Raw genomic sequence first — 25,000 nt, 5'->3', positions numbered from 1 at the left:
TAATGCATCTGTTTGTAGACAGCGACCCACATGACCTCTGGAGTCATATTCTGCACTAATTTTATTGAAAATATAATTATATGGTTATCTGGCATATAGCATTTAATCTATATGCTATATGATAGCATATATAGTATGTTTGATTTTCTGGAAACTAATTGATCCACTATATTGTTCACATACAGTTATCTCTACATTACTGCAGCCTCTTTTTTTTTTTTTTTGTGAGGGAAGAGTAAGATCTTTTTTATTCAACACCTCTGTGTAGTTATATGTAACATAGTAACAGTGTACCCGTGTAGTTCAGAAAACTGAAACCAAATACAGCAAGAGAGATGTAGCAAATGTACAAGAGACAGATGTTATACAAATTTTAAAGCTATTTCTGTTAAATTTTTTCAGTGAGATAAGAACCTTTATGCTCTTGTAGCAAATTTCCACGTGGGCTTTATTATAACAAGAGTTTTGCTTTTCGGATGCAAGTAAATCAATGTTCTAACAGGTTGAGCTCCTTCCCTCCCAACTTCATTTCATTTTTCTTTCCTAAACTCTGGTCTTCTGAGCTGACAAACCAATCCATTAACCCAATGAACCAGACAGGATGTCTGCTTGTTTTTAAACTTTGAAAAATCGTTTATTTTCAGAAGCCCAACGTTAGTGAAAAATATACCCACCAGCTTAGGCTATGGAGCAGCTCTTAATGCAAGCTTGCAGGTAAAAAATACTAAATAATTCTTTTTCGTACACACTGATTATCTTCTTATGTGTGATGTGTTTTATTTCTACTTATACACTGGTATAGAATTACCTGGTATGTTTCTGTGGACCTGATGGTCATTCTAAATAACTGGGTTTATCATCCGAGTAAGTTGTATTACCTAGCACTGCAAGTAGTAGTTCTTATTCGTGCTACTTTTGATGTGAAGAAGCAAGAAGGACACCCTGTGGCAAAATCTGGAACATTCAGTTTTGCTGCAAATGTTAGATTGATAGAAGCTTTTGCAAATGCATGTGGATATGCATTAATATTTATCCAAGCTGTCATAAATGATTTCACATCATAGTGTTGGGGAACATGGTGCTCATGGCAAAAACTTTAAAGTTTAATTATAATATATAATTTTTATGCAGAAGAGGCAAATGTCAGGACTTTTTTATTTTGATTTAAGTTCTGGTCATTTTTTAAAGTATAGCAGCTGCCTGCATTATAAAGGAGCCATACATTGTGTGGAAGGGCAAAGAGGTTAAGTGTAATTCAAAGTCAAAAAATGATGTAAAACTAGAAAGTGCCATGAATATCAGAACATAATTAATAATGGAAAATAATGAAACCTAAGCAAAAGAAAGAGTAAACCAGAAGTAGAAATGCTGTTATTTACAGAACGTGAAAATAATTGGAAATGCACAAAATCCTTCTGGACCACTTCAACAACTCAAAATGAGCTGTTCTCTGTGTGTATATTGCTAAATGTTCATACATGTAAGAGTGCTGTGTATGGGCTAATAATTTTGGTTTACTTTTCATTTTGGTAGGCTGCACTGGCAGAGAGCAGTTTACCATTGCTAAGTAACCCAGGACTGATAAATAACGCATCCAGTGGCTTACTGCAGGCAGTCCATGAAGATCTCAATGGTTCGCTGGATCACATTGACAGTAATGGAAACAGCAGTCCAGGCTGCTCTCCTCAGCCTCACATGTAAGTGCAGTCAGCTTTCTTTCAAGAAAAAATGCCTTAGTCTGAAACACAGTATTACTCAAAAGAGCTTTGAAAGGTGGTAAGTGAAACATCTGGAGCTATATATTTGAAACTAAACATTTATATTAAAACATTTAAATAGTTGAGTCTTCATTTACTTTGTAGTGATTGCTATAAGCTTTTTTTTTTTTTGCCTTTTTTTTTTTTTTAAACCTCATCAATTTGCTTGCAAGCTCTGAATGTAATGGGAGGCTGATCTCTGTGGTCATTTTCAAAGCCTGGTTTGTAAGGTATAGTCAGAATGTTCACACTGGAATTAGTTGTAATTTTAACTATGACTCTCCAAACCATTTATGAACTGTAGTAGAGATATTGCCCATTTATATAAACCATAAAATGCAAAGTTTAACTGTTGCCCAGAGTTTACATAGAAGCCAGTAAAGTGTAACTTTTTGCCTGTCATATAAATCAGTGTAATTACGTATTCAAGTTTAATTACTGGTGCGTCTGTATTGGCAAGGTTTATATGTTATATTTTATGCAAGACTACGATTCCTATTAATATTTAGCAGCTAACTATATCATTAATTACTCTAAATTCTTTCCCCTACCATCTTTTTAATGGAGCTGAGAGAGTGGAAGTATTAAAAATTGATGTATTGTGGATTTCAGAAATGTGTCTGAAGCTTTAGAAATGCCTGGCCTTAATCAGTGGTGTCAAACATGGCAGTTTCTTGTTTACTAAATAGTAAAACATGTATCTTGGAGGTATTGTTTCCCAGGTTATTTATATAATAATTAGCAGTGTGATATGTAAGTAGACTTCTTTTTAAGTTTACTGTAAGATGATTTTTTAAGTGTATCTAAAATTATCGTGTCTTTTTTTTTTTTTGTATGTTTTAAAAAAGCTGATCTCATTTGCCTTTTTTAATTCCATTTTCTCTTTCACATTTTAAATGTTCATTTTAATTGCTAGAGTAGGATATTTAACAGTAAGAGTAATTGAGACCAGACTCCCTTTTTCACTTATGCTCTGATGTGTTAAGAATCCATTTTGATCTGACCTTTTTTTAGGAAAAATATTTTACTGATTTTTTTCTTCTTTTGTTTGGCATGTTAATATATAGGCGATCACACAGAAATGTTTATTGTCATGCATTTAATTGTTTTATTGCACATTTATTCTACTTGCCTTTGAAAATAATACACTGTGAACATTCATGTATTTTATCAGGTTCCAAACCATTACTTTTTCAAAATGGAAAAATTTGTCTTTTGGAAGTGTCTTTAGATGTATTAAATAATACAAAAGAAGTAATAAAACTTGAAGTAGAAAGAACATGAATATATGCTCTTGAGAGTAACACTACTCTAAAACAAGTAAAGTGAGCAATCAGACAAAAGTTTTTATATCCCATGCTTTATGCTATCAACCATGCAGTGGGTAGCTTGAGGCCTTTTACTTTTAGCAGTTCTCCTGAGTATGCTAATGCTCTCTTCCTGTATAAAATGCCAAGACAATAAAACTTTAAAGAGCAAACAAGAGTTAGATCATGTGTGTTAAAAACAGCTACTTTACAAAAAAGAATGACACTTGCTATTAAAGTTGTTTTGTAAGTGTTAGGCAGATCTGTTTACATATCCTGTGTTCTGTCTGCCATTCTGCTGGATAAACTGTGATATCTGTGCATATGATTATGTAGATATGACTGTGTTTACAGCTAAAATAGTGCATATTGAAGTAAATCTTGCCTATAACAAAGGAAAATACCTTAAGTTACACCCTAACTCAAGATTCAGCCTTCCTCTTTCATTTTTATGATGTCATTTGTCAAAATAGACTTTTTTGCTATGTTGGTTCCTTTGAAACTTGTGAAGATATGTTGCTGTGTTCTTGACTGACAGAAGCAACAGTGTGTAAATGCCTGAGACACCACTGGAGAAAGAATCTACGCACATTCATCCCTTGCAGCAAACTTAGTGCAAGAATTCTGGGCTTCTGTGAGACCAAGAGCCATTAGACAAAAGATGCAAGCTAGATGCCCACTCACTTGTGACATATTTTCCTTTTCATTGTGGGCAAAAAAGGGAATGAATGCAGTCTGCAAGGAAAGGCCAGGGTAGGGAGAGGCTTGCATGAAAGGCAGAGGACCCAGGAAAAAGAGACCTCTTCCTTGCCTCCATGATCACATTGGTCAAGGACCCTCATTTTTTTAAGAGCATTACATAAGAGAATGAGAAAATAGTATTGGTAAAGTAAAACAGAAGTAAAGCAAGTGAGGGATATGACAAACAACTAAGAAAATTTAAATTTTGCATTGTCCACATAGATAACATCATCTCTTTTTTCTTTTTATAACTGAAAAATAGTTAATAAACTAGTAAAAAAAATCATTTTACTGGCACAAGCACCTACTTACTTTTAGTCTCCTGAGAAGGTTTACCCAGGAAGTCTGGGTTTTTCTCCTCTAGAGAAGGGTTCTTGAGGTCTGGTAATTACTGCACTCACCTATAAATGTGGAGGCTCTATTAATCTCCAAGTAGATTAAACCTCCATCACCTGATTTCCAGGAAAACGCAGACGCCACAACAGGAGGTACGTGCTGAGCAATGTTGCCTGCCCTCTTGTAGGTACACGCATGCAGGAACAATAGAGCAAGGTATCAGGGAAAGAGGCAAGAGGTTGTGTGCACTTTAGAGATCAAGGCATTCAATTGGGAAGGTGCAGAGTTTGGATTCTAGAGGAGCTTCCAGAGAGAGGCATTCATTTGGTGTTTCAGCAGTAAATGCAAAAGGAGTTCCAGTGACAAAGTCAAGCGTCTTAGTTGGGAATTTGGTCGTTAAAATTGTACTGACTGTCATTTTATCAGATATGATAAAGACACATGATAGCAAAACTCTTATTTTGGGATTATCATATTAATGTTTTTAGCATATTTTGTGTGTCTGGGCAGAAGTCAGTGTATCTGTGGTTGAGCATTGGAGCATTATCAGAGATATTGATTTCTGTTATTGTAGTGCCTGGCTGCTGGGTGTCAGAAAGTGGGGAAATTGTTTCAGTTCTTGGATATGAAGCTAGTACTTCACATCTGGTTTTGAAGAGACATAGTAATAAGAGTAGTTTGAGTCATTAATTTACCCATCTGTGACCAGGTATCTTAACATAGGCAGGCAGATCAACTTAGAAAATAGTCTCTGTTCATTGACTAGAGAAAGACAGGAGGTCTAAAACTTCAAGTAACTGTATCACACTTCAATGCTTGTTAAGTGCAGTGAGCCCCAGCCAGTATATTTAGGGCACTTTAAGACCCCCAAAATTTTGGCCTCAGGTGATGAAATATAATCTGCTCCATTTTTTATGGTTTTTGAATACTTAAAAATACCACAGTAAGTTGTAGGTGATCAGTATAACCATGGCCTGGTAGGTGGGGTAACTCTTATATTAATTATTACATAAAGCATCTGAAATTTTATTCTGTGTGCCTCCCAGTTTCCTTTCTCTATCTGATGAAAGGTTGAAATTCCATAGTCCAGGATGTAGCACATGAGTATGGAATCTTAGGTTTTCTTTCTGTATTTCAGCAGTATTAAATCTAAGTTCTGTCTTCGACTGGCCTTCAAATCTGATTCCTGGTGTGTAGGCACTGAGGACTTCCTTGACATAAATCTTCACTGAGAAAATGTGTTACTTATTGTGGGCATATATGTGCTGTTCAAAATTTAAATTTCTTCTAAGATCAATTGTCAGCAATCAATAGCAGGCAATTGTATTTTGAGTCAATGCTTAAGACTGTTTCTTCTTTCATTATTTCAACATGGACTACTTCTCTGAACTTACTGTGAGTTAGAGCTGATAAACAACAGGTTTCAAAGAAACAAACAGAATTGAAGATATTTTATGCACAAAGATTCATTATTTATGTAAAACTAGATGCTTCTAATCTTGCATAACAATTGTACATGGATGTAACTGTAAGTCCCACAGTACACGCCTTTGGAGTATAAATGCAGAATTATGAACTGAAGAAAACAAACCCAAACAAGTGCAGTTAAAGCTGGGTCGTGGGAAACATTGAAAAGAAGTTTTTGTATTCCTGTAGAAACAACAGCATTGGAGGAGACATGAGGTGGTGCTTAGGAACAATAATGTTCATGCATTACTGAAAATGCAACTTCTTTTTAACCTGTATGTAATAGACAGCATACTGCTGAAGAGCTTTGGTAGGATTTGAAGGTCAGTTCTTTCAGAAGTAATAAATTTATATTTTTAAATGAACATCAGGATCATAGTGAAATCAACTTTGTGCTATTACTTTTCATATCTCTGTTATACATCCAGGAGTTCTCACTCTTGGGGATGGCAAATAAGGGATGAAAATCAAGTTCAGCTATTTTTCTGGTGTTTGTCTATGCATTTGTACTAGACTGATTACACTTCAGTGATTATTGCAACTGGCACTGACCCAGGTGTTTTATCACCAGAATATTTAGCACATCACTTGCCCTCCTTGTCATGGCAAATACATCATGCAAAATGCCACTTTGCTTCATTGTATGATCCTGGGTGGTGGGGGGGAAGGTACGATTTTAACCTGCAAAACTCTTCATAGCAGCTGAGGAAACTGAAAGAAATTGGAAATGAGCAAACAAGGAAAATGGCAGACAGAGAAAATGTAGCCTTACCATAGGAAACAAGGGGGTGATAATACCATTCTATTAAAACTCATTGCAGCTCATTAAATAAAGAATGGAAGGAATAAAAATATGTGATGGGGTAAACAGATATCCCTCTGGTGAGATTTTGAGGAAGGGGCTTGTCATCGTGGTTGTGTCCCTGCTGACTCTGTGAGAGTGTAGTCTGACAATACACCTAAACTCATTCTCAACTGACTTACCAAATAATCTAGTTCCTAACAGCAGATCCAGAATCCTGGAGTTAATGCCATTCTGTTTTATAGGATTTTAGGTGTTGACAGCTTTTTTAGAAAAGTGAAAACAAGAAATAAGATTTTAGAGTTGCTTCTCAAACATCCTCTCCTATGCAAGTCTTTATGTTCAGCTATTGTAGTGCTGTACTACCTAAGACAGGAATTGTTTGAAGCCAAATGTCAAGACACACATATATTCCATGAACTTTAAAGCTATTTCTAGAAAATGTTATGGTAGGTTGTTATGAGAAAGGATAACTTTTGTCCAAATGAGCAAGAGTAATAGTCAATCTGAAAAAAAAAATAAAAGAAAAAGAAATCTTATGCAGTGTAGTCCTTCGTCTTCGATTTTGTGTGGAAAAAGTGAGTTCCAAGCATCTATGGTTTCAGTCACCTTTTCTTTTTATTCTCCTGTTGTTCCCAACCCTACTCCTTTACCTTTTCTCACTCTTGCCCTGACTGGATCATTTCTCTCTGCAGTTCTATCTGCATAATCATCAAACTTGTTATTTTTTTTCAAACTTTTTTATCTTTAAATTTTATTCCCAGAGGCAAATATGATTATTCTGCTCTAAGATCATTTACTTTTGAGGTGCTTCAGTTTGAAAGCATTCCATTGTCAGGTCGTTCCCATATCTGATTATTCCAGTCCCCCACTGTTAAGCTTTCACACCACTTACAGTAGGTTACCTATCATTCCAGTTTTAATCCCTTTCATTCCCTTGTTTCTTTAACTTCATAATGTTATAATGTTCCAATCCCCTGTCTTTCCTTCTTCCTTTTTTTTTTTTTTTTTTTTTTTTTTTGTTATCGTTTCATTGTCCCATTTCATGATCTCTGCATTTACCTCGGAGGCTTGTTCTGTTCTAGGGGACTGCTATGATCCAAGTCTCTTGTTCATTGTATAAGACTTGACATAGTGTATAAGAAAATAAACTTGCGAAACACATCAATTAACAGGGATGTAACAAGCATTATTAAATAGGTGAGAAGCATGTAATTGAGCAGATGAATGTGGTAGCAATTGCAGTATTTCTGGGTATCCTTGTTCATCAAAAACGTTTTACCTAATCACATGATATTTTAATGCCTGTATAATTTGATTTCACACATTTTTATTCATAAATCTAACATAAGGATGATAATGGGCAAAGAGACTTTGTGACAACAATTGACTTTTATTTTTATATGAAAAGAGGAACAGCTAGGAAATGGGACCTTAAAGGTTATAGCTTTTGTCTGAGCATATTCCCATTGAAAGTTCTATTGTGAGAATATGCATTGAAATAATTTTGGCTTTTATACAGAGACATTTACCTGTGGACACTAATAGAAAAATAAACAATGATGTTTTGATTAATTGTGTTTTTCACCATTCCCATTGAAGCAACTTTTCACTTGAATGTTTTCCTAAATATTTATATTCTCCTTTTTAAAATTTTATTTTACCTTACTTTACTTTTTAGTCCATTTGTCCTCTATTTTTGCTTCTGTTCATCAATTTACTTATTTTCCAATACTGATGGTCCAGTTCTTTATCATTTTGTCTCTAGCTTCTTACATGTCTTACTTTTCATCAGAAGTTGCTATTTCTTTTCTTCATTATTCCAGCCCCAGTTGTTGCACTTGTAGAGTACATTCCCAATGCTCTTAACAAAAAGATCACTCCAGAGATACAGTGCCTTCAGCTGAAAAGAGTCAGATCCCCATAGCATGGCTTATAGAAGTTGCTAGGCTCCTGTGGGACTTCACAGAATCTTTTTGGAAGCTGTCTTGCTGAAAACTTTGTGGTACTGCTATCATGAATTCTCAGTCTATGGACAAGATACTTCTGCTTTTCACATAAAAGGTCTGTATAAGAAAAGGCAGCATCCTAAGTGTTGTTGCAGATGTTAAAAATGTGTTTGACATTGCACAACTAAATTTCTCTGCAAATTCCTGAAATTAGTTCACAAGAGAGTCCTGTCTTTGCACAATGCAAAAGCTGAAATGACAGTGCTGTTAAAGTGTATTTCTAAAACTGCAGGGACAGAAACAAATTTTAGCCACTATTGATGATTGCATTTGTTTTTTAAGTAACTGTGATATTATAAGCCAAAATTTTTGAAAGTGGACTCTCTAAATACTATTTCCTAAACACATATGCCAAAAATGTATCTTTAAACTTACTTTTCACATAAAACATACAATTATATCCAATTAAAAACACGTATACCAGTAGTTTAAATTATGATCCACAAATCCAATCATTCCTTGAAAAATGTAAGACATTGTGCTGAGAAAGTATTATTTGACTGTTGCTTAATCTTCAGAATTAATAGAAAACTAGAGACTTTACACATTTTAAAAGACTAAAAATTCTAATTCAGGGTTTTGGGGTTTTTTTAAGACTTCATCTTGTGTGAAACCCTATGTGTAGGTCATGGTAAAGTTGCTAAATTTCAAGACAGCTAAAGACATGATTATATCTGGTAAAGTCCATATGCAAAAGCAAAGTTCCCAATCTTCTGGTGAAGGGCAGTTGCATCTAAGAAAAGCCTTGGATTTACATCAGTGCTGGGAGTGCATGTGTGTGGTACAACCCTGATGTAATTTCTGTTAGAGTTAAAACTGCAAGTGTTCTGGTGGTTTTCTCCAAATAAGCAGCAACATTGAAAGTGTGTCTTAAATTAGGCTGAACATATCCAGTAGTCTCCCTCTGGGTAATTAGGGACTTCCCCTAAAATTGATTTTTCTCTTCACTTTTTTCCTCCTTCTCTTCATTCCTTGCAAATTATCAGACATTATAGCCGAAAAAAATTTGTCTCAGAGGTTTTACCTCCTCTTGCTCTAAGAACACAGGAGATAGGAGTCATGTTGTGGGCAACCATTTGTTACAATTCCTCTCCTAAGACTATCATAGTCCATCTCAAATCTGAAAGACGTAGTGAAATTTCATTAGTTTGATGATTATAAGCCATATTCCAATTTCCAGACTAAATATATTCCAAATTAGTTTCACTGATATGTGTTTTAGTTTACAGAGTCTTTTTTACTCTTCCTCATGTTTCACAAATGTATTCTAGAGAGCACACTGTGAGCTTTGAATCTTTATTTTGTAGACCAAACAGACTGTTTCTGATAGAGCAGACTGTCCATTTTCCTCATGTGTCTACAAGCCATTCCATAAAAAGACTCAGTTTGGATTTAGTTATGGTAGGTAGGTATTAACAGGTTTTTTGAAGAATTCCAGATGTGCTTGCATGTAATGTGTTTCTTCTTTGTCTCTGCTCCTGTGGGGGAAGAGCTTATTTCAGCTATATTCAGCTAAACTGTTATGGCTTCTTTTAATATACACTAATATGGATGGATTGGGGGGCCTGGGTTGGGAAGCGCTGTACAAAGGCAAAACAAAAAGCTTTGTCAAATCCCTGCCCCAAACTCTTACAGTCTCTAGGCAGAAATTGAATTACTTGGGTTTTGAGAAGGACCTTCAGATGCAGTTTGAATAGAAGGTGTATGTTACTTACACATCTGTCCCCCTGTAGAACAGCATCACTTCATTTACAGAAGGGTTTGACGCAAAGCCAGTTGCCATTGACTGCGCTATAGGTACATAAAGCCCAGAGGCAAACCGTGCCTGGTGGCAGTGACACCCATCAGGTGGTTTTCTGTAACTATCATGCCCTTTAATTCATAAACCATATATATATTTATTTTGTAGCTAGGTATATATAAATGTGTTAATGACTATTGTTTTGGACTGTATATATTTCGTTCTCCAGGAATACCCTGCCCTGAAGCTGAAGTCTGTGTTAAGCACAGGCCAAAGTACATGGTAAAGAGGCAGGATATATTAATCTAGGCTCTGTGATATCTCAGATATTTCCTAATCAGCTCAGTCTGCAGGCAGACTGTATTGTGTTTTCTTGCAGAAATGATATGGATATAGCATATTCATCCAACATGTTGCTCTTCACATCTAAATGGTAAATCTGCAATAGTATAAAAATGGGAAGCATGATATTCATATGTTAATATGAATATTCATATGTTAACAGTTTGGTGAAATGTTCTGAAAAAAGTTAGAATGACTGGATGCAGTCTTTCTTAATACTAGAAGCTGATGACAAATATGTGCTGCCAAAGGTATGTGGCTGTTGAAAGCATGCTTAACAGGAGTGTTACAAGCTCTGTCTTCCACACAGTTCTTCTGCTTGGTCTTTTCTGAAGACTGGGGAAAGACTAAAAGCACTAATTTTCTTGAGAAGAGAGGAACTAGGTGGAAAATGATGACAGCCTTTAGAACATGGTTCAGAGAAGATGGGAAAGAACTTGTCCATTGGGAATGGGACAAGAAATAATTGACTAGTATTTGGCAGGAACAGTTAGGACAGACACCAGAAAAAAATCCCCACCTTTTTCAATTTAGGATAATAAAGTACTGATAATATGTACCAGCACAGAAAATCTTTGGAACCACTGATACTGGAAGCTTCTAAGAATAAATTAAAGTAGTCAAAAGTGATTTAACTATAAATGATCCTACTTTGGGGTAGGGAAAGTAAATTAAAGAGACTTTATGATCTCTTGGAGTTCCTTCTAACCCTGTTTCCTTTTATCCATATCATAAATCTTGAAAAAGTATGGGCTTTTTCATGTATGCCACGTTTTACAAAGATAGCTGAATTGTCCATATCCATTTATTTTGTAATTTGAAGCAGCTATCATTGCAAAATTCTTTTAAGTACTCTTATTTTTATGATCAAATTGAAAGTTGGCCTCACAGAGCCAACATAGTGAGCATAAAATTCAGTTAATATGAGAAATGTCAGCAAGGGTAGTGCAGAAAGTCCCTAACAGGCCAGTTTGACCCAGTTGCCTGTGTTGAGTGTGGTGTCTGGTTCTACTTGTTAAATATTACCTCTACTTGTTAAATACTACCATCAGCAAAAAAAAACCACAGCTGAAGAGCTGGCCTTTCTCCAGGCTTGATCTAGTAGACTAAGCTAGGCTAGTGGTCTTGGGAATCCAGAGAGGTCCCAGCTGACTGGAAGCTGGTGAATGTTGTCCCAATTTCCAAGAAAGGCAAGAAGGAGGACTACAGGCCTGCAGGTCTCAATTCAGTGTCTGGCAAAATCATGGAAGACCTTATTCTGGGAAGTACTGAGAAAATAAAAATAAAAAGTCATTGGTCCCAGCACAGCTTCATGAGTGGGAAGGTCAGGTTGTCAAACCTGATTTCCTTCTATGACGAGATAACCCACCTATTTGATCTAGGAAGGCCAGTAGATGTGATCTTTTTGGTCTTCAGTAAAGCTTTTAATATTGTCTCTCACAAGATCCTTCTGAACAAAGTTTCCAGCACTCGGCTGGATGAACAGGTTACACAGTGGGTGAGCAGCTGGCTCATGGCTCAGACAGAAAGGGTTACAGGGAGAGGAGTGATGACAGACTAGGTGACCTGTCACTAGTGGAGTTCCTCAGGGCTCCATCCTTGCCCCTGTGCTCTTCAAAATCCTTATGAATGACATGGATTCAGGACTGGAAGGGATACTGAGTTTGCCAATGATGTTTAACTTGGAGGAGCTGTCAGCTCCCTTGAGGGAGTTGTTCTATACTATTTATTTGATCAGCTCTATGTTTCCCAAGAGTTTTATTGATGTAAAAGTTTTCAACATAAATAGAAAAACAAATTTATATAGCATGTATTTATATTAAAATGTGCAAATCTTACATATAACACTGTCCAATTTCTCCCTCAGCTTTTCCAGGATCATTTAGTAGCTTTCCAGATTTTGCATAGAGAATATTTATCGGTTCTAACCCACAAATAACACTGAGGTACTTAATTGCTGCTGCTAAGTTTCTGTGTAAGTGGTACAATTTTTAAAACTTCCTAACCATTAGTCACTACAGAGCATGCCAGATCCACAACCTCTTGTCTTGAACTTTGTTGTTTCTGGGCTTGCTATTTTTTATGGTTCTTCAATAACCCCAAAAATATTCACACTGAAATCTCGAGTACTTTGTCGTTTTGCTTTGAAATTTTGCCTTAAAAACTTCAGTGCTGTTTCTCCCTAATACTTTTCTTTGTTTAGCATGTTAACTTTAGACGTTTGAACTAGATGCAGTTGATGGGTTGAAAGACTTTAGAGGCCTGTGCCCTAAGCTAATTTCTAGTCAAGTTTTTACTTTCTTGTGGTTCTATCACAGGGAAAATACATTTATTTAGACACCAAAGGGAGCAAGCAAATGTCAAGGATGGGAATTTTAGTAAGAGTTGCTAGAATCAGAAAATCTGTGTTAATGTTATCTTCTTAGTCAGAACTTGATTCTTAAAAATTTTGATCCTATAAAAAGGGCTAATTGTAGGTGAGCTTTAAGCCTCATTTGATATTTAAAGAAAGTGTATTCTTATTATGCCAGTTTTTCAGAAAGATGTTTTTATCTATGGTCAAAATTTATTTTATTAAAAATGGGGTATCCATATTTATAGTCTTTGCCTTTTCTTGCCAAGTCTAAAAATAATATTAATAATAATTTAAAAAGAGAACCCCAAACAATAGGCAAAACACCAAGACCTGCTCAATTTAATTATAAGTTTCCTAAGATAAAAAATCCTCTGTATGTTTTCACTGCCTATTTTTAATCAATGAAATATTTTATTTTGTTAAAGGAAAATGACATTGTCAAATTAAATTGGTCATTTTATACTCTAAAAGTTTTTCTATACAATATTAATTTCTTTGTAGTAAGTTAAAAGAAAGAACAGAACGTATTTGATTGTTGGGGATTTTTAAAAATTATTTTCAACATTTTTTCCACTCCAACTGCTTACTATAAAGTTGAAATTCTTCAAAACTTGTTTTGCATATTTTCCTTTTAATTTTGGTATGCCACCAATGGCCATTTTCAAACTTTCCTTCAAAAAGAAACTTTATGTTTTAATTGTCCCTAATTTGAAGAGAACCAGCTGACAATTGTATGTGCTTGAGCTGGCCCAAACGGAAAGGGCAGGAAGCACCAAGCACCAACTCCAGCCTCTTCAGGATCAAATGTGTTTGTATACTTGTGGATAAGCAGATAATTCATCCCTGAGCTGGGAAGGGCATATGCTATAGAAAGGAAAAACAGGGTTTTAATTCATGCTCCTAGGGTCCATGAATTAATGGCTAGCTGGCTTCTGCAGTGTGAAGGTCAATATGTGTTAAAACATTTTTTCCTTTAGATTAATGATAGATGGCATCTTGGAATTACACAATACTTAATATTTTTAATAGGATTTAAATATAGAATAATTTTGAAAATCAGAGCTCATTAACTGTGTAACTTACTGAGGATTTTAGAATCTTCTCTTTTGCAGTTGCATTATGCCCTTTTATTTTTATAATAAATTAGTAGTGTGATAACTATAAGGATAAAATTATTATAAATCTGCCATAATAAATTAAATATTAAACCCTTAAGTTTAAGGCAAAGGTGTGTGTCCTTTTTTCCATGTTTCCATATTTTTAGTATCTCACTATTACTCATATCTCCAAGCCTCTTATGTTGACTTCAGAGGCAGCTAAATTAAATGGATTCAAAGTTTCCTCCCACAGTTATGTTTGCCATGCCATAGGTCCCTTCTGTTGTTCTTTCCTGGACTCTTGTGTATGGTTTTTGGGATGAGTGAGTAATAGCTAAAGGGTAGTCGGGTATATTGATTATAGAAGTTGAAGTGAGGGCCTATTTACAAACACATAAACATTTTTTATATGAATGTCATTGTCATTATTCTCTCCTAGTTAGTCTAACATACTGGGTTTACTCGTCAAGCAGAAGCACCATTGAAAGATTCATAATATATTTCCCAAGTGGTTATAGTAGATGGACATATATGACTAATTTCTTTTCTTTCTTTTATTTGTCAGCAATAAATTGATTTTGCCATGAATTGCCATGTCAGCTTTGGGTTTTTTTCACAGTTAACTTCACATATAACTAATCTATAAATAATCTATATCATGCTGTTATCTCTGTTTATATCTTCAAGGCAATTCATAATTCTTTTCAAAATAGAAATCAAATGTAGGATCTTAGAGACTTGCTGCTAACCTACCTCTTTGTTGGGATATAATCTTTTGTTCTTCATTGAATTACTTTTATTACTGACAAATCTTTGTGTCTACTTTTAGTATGAGTTGGACTTTTGGAAGTTTCTCACGGGAATTTGCAAATTTAAATGCACCCATCTGCTCCCCTTGTTTACTGCAGCATTATTCTTAGAAGGCTCATAGAGCAAGTAAAATTACTGATCTTACATATACTTGTTATTCCATCTCATTCATCTGGTAGAAAAATAAGTGTTTCACATTTGTTTATTTCCCCTTCTCCCCAAGCATTCTGTCAGATGCATTACATATTTTACTTACATCTTCTGTGCATAAACTTCAGAAGCGAAATCACGGCCTTAATGAAGTCAAGGGGAGTTTTCCCATTGACTTAAATGAGATCTGGAGTTCATCCAAGGAAACTCTTTGTCTTTATGTCTTTGGCTTTCCCTCATTTCTTATTCTGCTTTCAGTCACTCCAAATCATTCCTAATCTCCTTCCGATATGTCTTGTAACTTCTTACAGTCCCATTTCTCAATTTGAGTTTCTCAAAATATTTTATCTTTGTTTTCCCTTTTTTTTTTCTTTTTTCTAAATAAGACAAGGAGCTCTCCCCAGTCTGAAATCTTTTTATTTGGTCTTTGAAACTTTTTACACTATTAGTAGTCTGTAACATTAGCAAAATCACTTATGTTGAAATCCAGAACAGTTTTATCCATGCAAGAAATATTTTCTCACTTTTTCTCTCTATTTATGTCAAGATTAATTGGATATGCCCTGTTAACCAATAAGTTTGTGGGTTTTTTAAAGGCTTGGGTTTTATTTTTCCTGCTAATATAAGTGTAATGTCTTAATATTTTCTGCAATCAATATTCCCCTAAACCCCAAAAGGTATAGATAAAATCCCCCTTTTTTTCTTTTTTTTTTCTTTTTCCTTTTTCTTCATTAAACAGCCCTCTTAGTACTTCCTTTCCAGACACCCTGTGTAGCTTGTGACATATTCCTCTCTTTAAGATAGCGCTATGTTTTCTCTTAGTTCAGATTTTCCTGTAATAATGAGTATCTTCAGGATGCCCCATTCCCCTCTGATATTAGACATACATAGGCACTCATATACAGAGTAGCTTTCCTCTGCTATTTTCATGCTAGATCTTCACATCCACTTATCAATTGTTCTTGACTTTTACTGTAGTCTTACATTTGCAATACCTGGGTTTGCAATATCGGATTTCTCCTGGAATGCTGAATATGCTGGGACCCATCCTGTTTACATCTTACATGATGCAGGATGGATCTCTTTCTCATTAGGTTTGCACATGATATCAAATCAGGGAACAGTCAATATGCATAAGGGTAAGATGGCCCCTCAGAGGACCTGTATGGGCTGAAGGACTTGGCCAAGAGGAATTTTATGAAATGCCATGCATTGCACCGAGGAAGGAAAATCCCCATCTGAGTCCAGTTTTGGCACCTCAAATTTAAGAATCACAGCGGTAAACTGGGGTGAGTTCAGCAAAGGTCTACACACATGGTCAGAAAAAGAAGCAGTTGCCTTCTGGGGAGAGTCAGAGAGAGCTGAACTAGATCAGCCTGGAGAAGAGGGGGCTTTGAGGAGACCTGACTCTCAGTACCTATAGGGAGATAAGCAAGAAATGGAAGCAGGCTCTTTATTTTGGTGGTAGAATGAGAGACAGAGGGTAGAATGTTAAAGTGAATGTTTCAGACTGGACATAAAGAAATATGGATATATATCCTCTTCCCTCATGAGGACAGTTAGGCAGTGGATGGGGCTGTTGACAAGCAAGTTGTATCGTCTATATCCTCTAAACCTGACTAGAGGATATCCTCTATATCCTTCCAAACCTGACTAGATAAAATTCCAAGCAATCTGTTGTGACCTTCTAGCTGTGCCTTCTTTAGGCAGTGAGTTCACCTAGAGATATCCTAGAGCCCTTAACCTGCATTATCCAGTGATCCTAGTGTGTTTCCTTAAAAATAGAACCACTGAGAAAGTTAGCAGAAGCAAGGTAGCAATTTTAGCAATTATGCTTAAGAAGAAAGATGCTCGGGATTTTGTTTTACTGATACTAGTGAAGTCATATCAGGTGCTCACACAAGAGACGGATCTTAGATGCAGCAATAACTGAGTTTACATATTTTTTAATTTATTAAAAAAAGAAAAGTTGTGCTTGCAACCAAAAGACCAGTTTTATGCAATCAGTAATTATGCGATTTGTGATTATTATTTTTCTTGACCCCTGCTCCAAGGCACTTACCTCCCTTTTATTCTAGTGTAGTTGAAGGGAGAGCATGAAGAACACTAGCTGCTTCTACACTGACTGCTAAAATTTTATCAACAGATACTATACATAGCAAAGTCTAGTTTAGAGGTTCCAAAAGCAATAATTGACTTACACAAACTCATTCATTCTTGCTCCTACCTTGCTTGGTGTGCCAGAGGCACTTTGTGACCATTGATCATTAATTCCATCTTATGCCATCTCCTCCAGCAATGAACTAAAGACAAACTTTAGTGGCCTAATTAACTATTCCTGTGAACTTTTATCTCCTGTCAGCATCTGCAGCAGTGCCTGCCAGCTAGGACTGTTTGTTGCCTCTGCTTTCCATTGCCAAGTCAATGCAACTCCCAACTCCACCATAGTAGAATTGAAATCTTTGGTGATGGATAAAGTGATAAATATGAAAAAAGTATATTTCAAAGGTATATTTAGTGCTTCAGTGTTGCATTTCAGAAAATAAAAGGATGTTACTTTGAATTTTTTTCTCAAAATGGCTCTTGGAGATCCCAGCGTATAAGGGTGTAATTTGAAAGTGGCAGGTTGATAAAGCACATCCATAAACACCCCCACTGAAGAGCAGTGCTTCTGTAGAATTAGAATTATATTTCTGATCTTCTTCCACCAGGATATTGTAGCTTCACTCTCTCCTTAGCAAGATGAGGTAGCACTCCCTCAGCTTCCTGTGAAAGGTATTGACAACAGGACCTTCCTCCCTTTCTTGTTCAAAGCCAGAGGTTTGCATATAGGCATTATTTTATCTAGAAATACTGCCACTTCTTCATCATTTCAGTATATGTGATAAATACATAGGGGAAGTGTTCTTCAAGGAGAAATAATAATGGACTCTGTGATATTTGTAGCATTACTGAATTTGTATTTAATTACTCATCTAATACTTTCTTCCTTTTCTCAATATTTAGATTACTATCTCCCTATGTGGCTGTACATATTCACATCAATAAACAGTTCACTTCTACTTAGAAAAAATAATAAACTGTTTATAATAGCGTGAAACTGTAGAAAGACAGTAAGAATTAGATAACATGAAAATATTATAGGATTTGAGGATTTGTCACCATTTGTCTAGCAAAGCATAAATATAAAAATTCTAAATATGAAATAGTGGATTGGAAAAGAAAGGTTTTCTTTCAAAACTGCCATGGGATATGCTACAGATCTATAGCTATAGATAGGTCTTCCTAAGGATATAGTAGTTCACATCTATTAGGAAAGAGAAAGCAAAGAAGTTGTACATAATATATTTCAACAGGTTAAACTTGGAAAATACTTAATGCAAAGAAGTCTTTAGAAAACAGAAATGCTCCAGATAAAAATAAATATTTCAAACCTTTTTCACATATGAAAATATGAAAGCATACACAAATTATTAGGTTGGCCACAGAATGATTTGAGCTCAGTAGCTCACCTTGCTGGCTTGGACACAAATATTTTCAAACTTCTGCAGTTTGAAGAATTCTGTAGCTGTGGATCTTCTCCCAGCATTTACTGGAACACTTTGTGTAGCTGAATAAAAATTGTACTTGTAGTGCAGTATGCCCACTACGTAAAAGAATTCAGGGCATCTGTTGGTAATAAGCAAAAACATCAATAAAATTGCAGGTGTCTGATGTTAAAAGTTACCCTGGAAATGTGAAGGTCTGTAAAAGATGCTGTGTAACACAAAGATAGCATTTTGGTTTTTTCTTTTAATTACTGAAGCACAAGAATGTGAGTAGTGATAGTGAATAGATAGTACAGTTGAAGGAATATCTACAGACTAACAAATTGGTTTTGAAGATGTAATGTTTGTGGGCTTAAGGCTGTCTACAGAACTGTGAGGAAGAATGGATCAAATGGAACATCAGCTGGTTGGGGAAATAGTTAATGTTGCTTGAGAGCTACCTGATTATTTAGTTCATATTTTTTTAACTCTTAAGAATCTTTATTTGTTTAATGGACAAACATAAACACAAAGCAAATCAGTGTAGTCTGCCATGGCACATATGGCTTAGAAATTTTTCAGTCCCAAAGATTCCCCTGGGAAAACTTTCCTCATCAAAGTTTTAGAAAATTCATCTCTTTATACACTTCTGTGTGAAGTCACTTGGAAAGCTAGTGAGTCAATAGTATCAAAATTAAAGTCTCACACAAAATAAGTTTGGAAGGGACTTCAAGACATGATGTAATTTATTGCCCTTTGTGCCATTGAATACTGAAGTAAAAAACTCCCTAGTGTTACTAGGTGCCTAAGTCTCCATAGCAATACAAAATACTTTCAGCTGCAACCCAGCAAAAAGATTATCCTTTCATGATTTTAGACTGATTATTGCAACCCCTGAGTGGAATAAAAAGGCACCAAAAGAGCTTAAAAGAATTACATGACTTGTTGCAAATCATATTCTTGGCTACAAAGCTCACAGTAAGCACATTGACCTAGGCAGCTTCTCTCTCTCAGCATCTACCACCACTTCAATACAAAGCCAAAAGCAAAGTATTTTCCCTGCCAGTCATTACATTGATTTAACTGCCTAAACCTCTCTGTCGTGATGTCCCAAAGCACTTTTTCTTAAATGATTTTAGCAGAACATTAAAGATTTTTGGTGGATATGGGCAACAATATTTAGACGAACCAGATCTGAACTAAGGAGTTTGTTCACTGGGAATCCTAGAGGGGTTGAATCCTGGAATTTTCCTGGCAGCTTTCAGAATTAATCACTGAACTTCCTACCTTTTTTTTTTTCTGTTTAACATATACAAATGAGAATTGAACTAATGAACTATTTTTTTTCCTTCTATAGAATTGCATGAAAGATATACAGGGAAACTTAAATTGTTAAATCTCTTGTTTGGAGGGAGAAAAGGACTACTGTAGTAACACAGTGCTGGTGGTAATAAAAGGCATTGTCTGCCTTCATATGTTTTCCAAAGAATTTTTTGGATATTTTACTCAAAGCTTAGAATGAGTTCTATTTTACTAAAAAAATCTGAAAATTATTGTAATTATTTATATTTCCTTGTCCTGAGTTCTCACTGCTGTTTTGCTTTATTCAGTATCCCCTTACATTAAAGTTGAAGTGCATCCACTGTAGAAAATGTGCTATTCATAATTGAGAATATTGTATCAAGTATATTTTCTCCTTGTTGACACCAGCTCGACTCAATTTAATTAAGAAATCATGTACTTGGTTATACGATCTGGTTGTTTTCTTGTCAGCAGCTGCACACTTTCTAATGTTTAGAAGTTGAATGTAACACTTGTTTTGTTGCTGTTGTCTTGATTTTAGCAGGATTTTAGTAACTATCGCACTAAACACATTTTCCCAAGGCAGGATCAGGCTTATCTTCTGCAAAATTCAGAAGACAAGTTCACCTTGTATCAGATGAATTATTGCAGACTTTGAGAATTTGGCTTCATCCCTAAATATTTGAAAGTTACTTTGCACATTCCTTCCTAGTAGTTATTCATCCCGCCGCTGCCTGTCCTGCTATCTTTCTTTTTCCTCTGAAACCAAAAAGCTCTTCTCCAAAAGCCTACACTCTTCATAAGGCCTTTGTAAGTGTCCAGCAACTGTTACCTGTCTCCTGGCAGTAATTCCAGTTAAATGTTAGAAATGGTGATTTCTTTAAGGATACAGTAGGCAGTTGTAATTTGCCAGTTAGTTGCAAGGAGTGAGACAAGAATCTTCATGTGAAGCCATAAAGCATGTGGAAGAATGAATGTTAGAGGCAGAAACAGAGAAAGAGGAACTTCATGTTCTGCAATCTATGAGCAAAGAAAAAGCAATGTATTGAGATGAGTAGGCAGATCTGCAAGATATGAGAATCCTTCTTTTATATTAAAAACATCTCTCACAGAGAGTACTATTTTGAAAGTGCTGGGGTACAAGAAAAGCCTTCTTTATAATTGTAGATCCATCAGTTGTAAAGAAGGTAATCCATGGAAATGAGGATGTTCATTTGTTTATATCTTTACAAAAAGTTCTTTGAAATAATTTAGCATAGCCTTTTTTTTTTTTTTTTTTTTGCTCCTGCTTCATTCATCTGCTTGCTTTCTGTTTGTGACCTTGCATTGTCACCCTGAGCTCAGGCAGAGGTGTATTTTGCCAGCACTTATTCAGAGGAGACAGACATTTTGATGAGGACATTAGGACATGGTGTCATAGTTGTACTTGCTAAGTGATGTGTCCATCGTCCCTTTATTATCCCAAAGAGTTAGCAGGGGCTCAACATACTTCTCACAGATGTGTACCTAACTCCAAGGATGATTTGGGAAAGGCCCCAAATGGTGGGGACACTAGGCCTCCCCTGGAAACCTGGTTCAGTGCTCCACTGTCTGTACTAATTTTTATTTCTAGCATCTGACCAGTTGCTCTTTCTATAACCTAAGACATCCATTTTTCAGCCTTTCATCATGTAACGGTTTTTATTTTCCTAATCCTCTACCAGGATTTTCTCAAGTTGTTGACATCTATGAAATTAATAACAATGCTCTTCATTCTGTCTTCATTGTCATTGTCATTAATAAAAAGTATTGACTAGTTCTGAACACGATTGGCTCATCAAGAAATGATGCTAAACTTTCCTAAAATACAGATTCCAATTATATAATAGATCAGAAAGTCTTGATCACAAGTCCAAAATCACTAAGCTATGAAATGTTTTAGGATATGAGTAGCATATATATTAATAAGAAGTCATGGAATACAGAAATATTTGTTCAGAATTCATGTTTAAATACTCAGTACTTCGCATGGGAATTTGTTCTTAGCACAATGCTCCTATTGTGCATCAAAATGGTAGTGCAAAATTTTGCAAATAATCACATTTAAATATATTTCTGTCTGTATGTACACAAATCTTCAAATCTTCTTTCGCTTATGGAAAAGAAAAAGAAAAACTTTTTGGTTTTCATACATATCTTGTATAGTTTCTTCCTCAGAACATATATAAAATACATTTCTAACCAGAGTTCATGCCTGAACTGTTTCTTTCAATCTTTGATTTTGAAAAGCAATCTCTAGAGTTGAGAGAAATGTTTGAGCCAATGTGTTATTCCTTGTATTTGCTCTTCCAAAAAGGGATGCTTGTATGGCAGTGCTTTCTAAAACTTAGAAAACTTTCTTAAGCTTCTGGCAGAATAGCCTATGAAATTTATTTCTGTGTGGAAGTATGAACTGCTTGATTTTTACTGTTAATCTGTAAGAAAGTATAGTTGAAAAAAATGAAAATTTTTATTTGTTATTAGTCCTTTAAGATATTAATCCTTCCACAGGTTAGTCATCAAATTAATCTTTGAACTGTCCTTGCAAAAATGTGGTCCTCAATACCAAAAAATCACAATACAAGAGAAACTAGTGCATTTTTAATGGCTATTTCTTGTTATCCTGTCTGTTTATACAGTGGCTGCACTCCAACCACTGGAGTGCAATAAAGCAACCTGGACACCACCCTTAAAGGAACTGAGTGCATTTGGGAAAAAAGTTCTGTAGTCACAAGCATGGAAACAAAGGCATAGCAATGAATCATAGAATGGTTTGGAACAGAAGGGACATTTAAAGATCATCTACTCCAACCTCCCTGCCACGAGCAGGGATATCCTTCACTGAATTGAGGAAAGCCTCATCCAACTTCATTTTGAAAACTTTTGGGGATGGGCATCCACAGCTTCTCTGGGCAATCTGTTTCAGTGTCTCACCATCCTCATGTAAAATATTTTTTCTTTATATCTGATATAAACCTGCCCTCCTCAAGTTCACGAATGTTGCCCCTTTTTCTGTCACTACAGGCCTTGGCTGAAAGTTCCCATCTTTCTTAGACAGCCCCTTAAGTATTGAAAGGTCTCCTGGAGCTTTCTCCCCTCCAGGCTGAACAACCCCAACTCTCTCAACCTTTCTTCATAGGAGAGGTGTCCCACTGCTCTCATTTTGTGGCCCTTCTCTGGACCTGCTCTAACAGGTCTGTGTCTGTCTTGTACTGGGATCCTCCAGGCAGGATCTCACGAGAGCCGAGTACAGAGCGGGGTGGGGAGGTGAAGCACTTCTCTAACCTGATAAGCACACTTCTTTTTATGCAGCCCAGGATACAGTTGGCTTTCTGGGTGGACATTTCCAGCTCATGTCCACTTTTTCATCCACCACTATCCCCAGGTCCTTCTATGGGGATAGCCCCAGAGCTGCTCTCAACCCCTTTAGCCTCCAGTCTGTTTTGTGTTGGGCATTGCTCTGACCCGGGTGCAGGATCTCATGCTTGGTTTTACTGAACTTCCAAGGTTCATGTGGGCCCACTCCTCAAACCCATCCAGGTACCCCTGGACAATATCCCTTTTCTCCACCAATTTAGCCACCACTCAGCTTGATGTTACTGGCAGACTTGCTGAGGGTGCAGGCAACAAATCCCACTGTGTGTCACAGATGAAGATATAAATAGTGTTGTTCCCAGTATGGATGACTGAGAAACCTCAACAGTGAAGTAATATAGTAGGTATAACAGTGCACAAAATGCAATTTCTTGGGAGCAACAAAGGAAAAAGAATACTGTGATGATAGTGTTACAGCATCTGGAGAAAATTATTATGGCAATATAGCATGATTAAAAATATGAAGATTACATCAAAAACTTAGTCACTTACCGTTCTGAAGAAAATATCTGAAATTTGAAGCTTAATGGAGTTCAGAAGTTCTCTTCAACACTTAAAAATGTTTGAGAAAAGATACTAAGTGTAAAGCAAATCTCATGAAAGGACCTTAAATCTCAAGGCACACAATTACTTGTATTGCCTTAAAAAGGGATGAATTGTTTTTCTCCCTCTTTCAGAAGATACTGTTCAAACGTTTTTCAGTGATAAAAGTAATTTCTAAATGACCCCACATTCCCCTGCAACACAGCTACCACAGAAATAAGAACAAATAAAGTTAAATTCAGATGGAGACCGAAGCACCTTGTTGCCTGTGGGTCCTAATCGTTGTTTTCAAATTCAGTAAGTTCTACACCACAGTAGATACTGCGTGACCTCAGATCACCCTGTGGTGTTTTCAAACCTCAGGTGTCTGCTAGAAACACAACAGAGAGACTGAGGAGATTAGGTTCAATTTCTTTTTTTAATCGTTACAGCAGGGTTAACTTTGCAAGGAGAATCAGGCAGTATGTCTTGGGGTTTATTATTTTATCAATTATTGTGTAGTGGCACGTTGGATACAAACACAGATAGTAATCCAGTAATCCTTGGATAGTACACTCTGTATAGTATACTGGTTATAAGGAAGTCATGTGTTGGAACTGACTGCTGAATATTTGTTTAGTATATTTTGTGTACTCTATTCCTGAAGAACTAGCTATATATACAGTGAGACTAGTCATGTTGTTGCTGTATTTCATTTTGTAAATTAGGATCTTTACTTCATTTATCTCTTTCAACAAAGAGATTTTTTTTTAATCTCAAAAACAAAAAAAACCACCCTTTGTTTTTCTATCTGATTTGTAAGTTTTTGTTTTGTTTTGTTTTTAGTTCAATTAAAGCTGTTCTGCTTTAATCCAAGGTAAATTGCAAGAAATACTTAGAAAAAACCAGCACAGGAATAAAGGTGCTAATAAGGTATTGAAAGAATAGTTATGTTTTGTCCAGAATTTAAAGGTAGCTGATCCATACTCTGCCTGCCTAAGTAAAAATCAAATGCTCTTAGCACATCCTGTAGATATCATATGCAGAATTTGATCCAGATGGGTCCATTCCTTTTTTTTCTTTTTAACCCATACATCTGTGAATGTGTATACACAGATGTTCTTTTAAAACTGATGAAATACATATTAAAACTTCAGAAGCTTGTCCCCCTAACCTTTACAAAATTCTTTACCCAGCAAGGAAGTATGTCTGATACTGTTATTGATTCCTTATATATATACTGCTTGCACATTTAAAACCCAATTCCCTTTTTCAAATTATTAGGCTTTTTTAAGGCAGCAGTTGTAAATGCATTATCATTTTTAATGGCAATTCATTTCC

At 35.8% G+C, this 25,000-nt stretch overlaps 1 protein-coding gene across 1 annotated transcript in view; it reads left to right on the top strand.

Moving 5' to 3' along the window:
- FOXP2 (forkhead box P2) overlaps positions 1-25,000 on the top strand; it is a 399,923-nt gene that overhangs the window by 370,229 nt on the left and 4,694 nt on the right. The window contains exons 17-18 of the mRNA XM_084205352.1: positions 645-714; positions 1,534-1,697. Of these exons, the coding sequence (XP_084061478.1) occupies positions 645-714; positions 1,534-1,697 (234 nt within the window). The remainder of the gene's footprint in view (positions 1-644; positions 715-1,533; positions 1,698-25,000) is intronic.

This window comes from Fringilla coelebs, assembly GCF_963513975.1.
Source record: "Fringilla coelebs genome assembly, chromosome: 5".
In the NCBI taxonomy this organism is placed as follows: Eukaryota; Metazoa; Chordata; class Aves; order Passeriformes; family Fringillidae; genus Fringilla; species Fringilla coelebs.
This window is presented reverse-complemented; position numbering and strand designations above follow the sequence as displayed.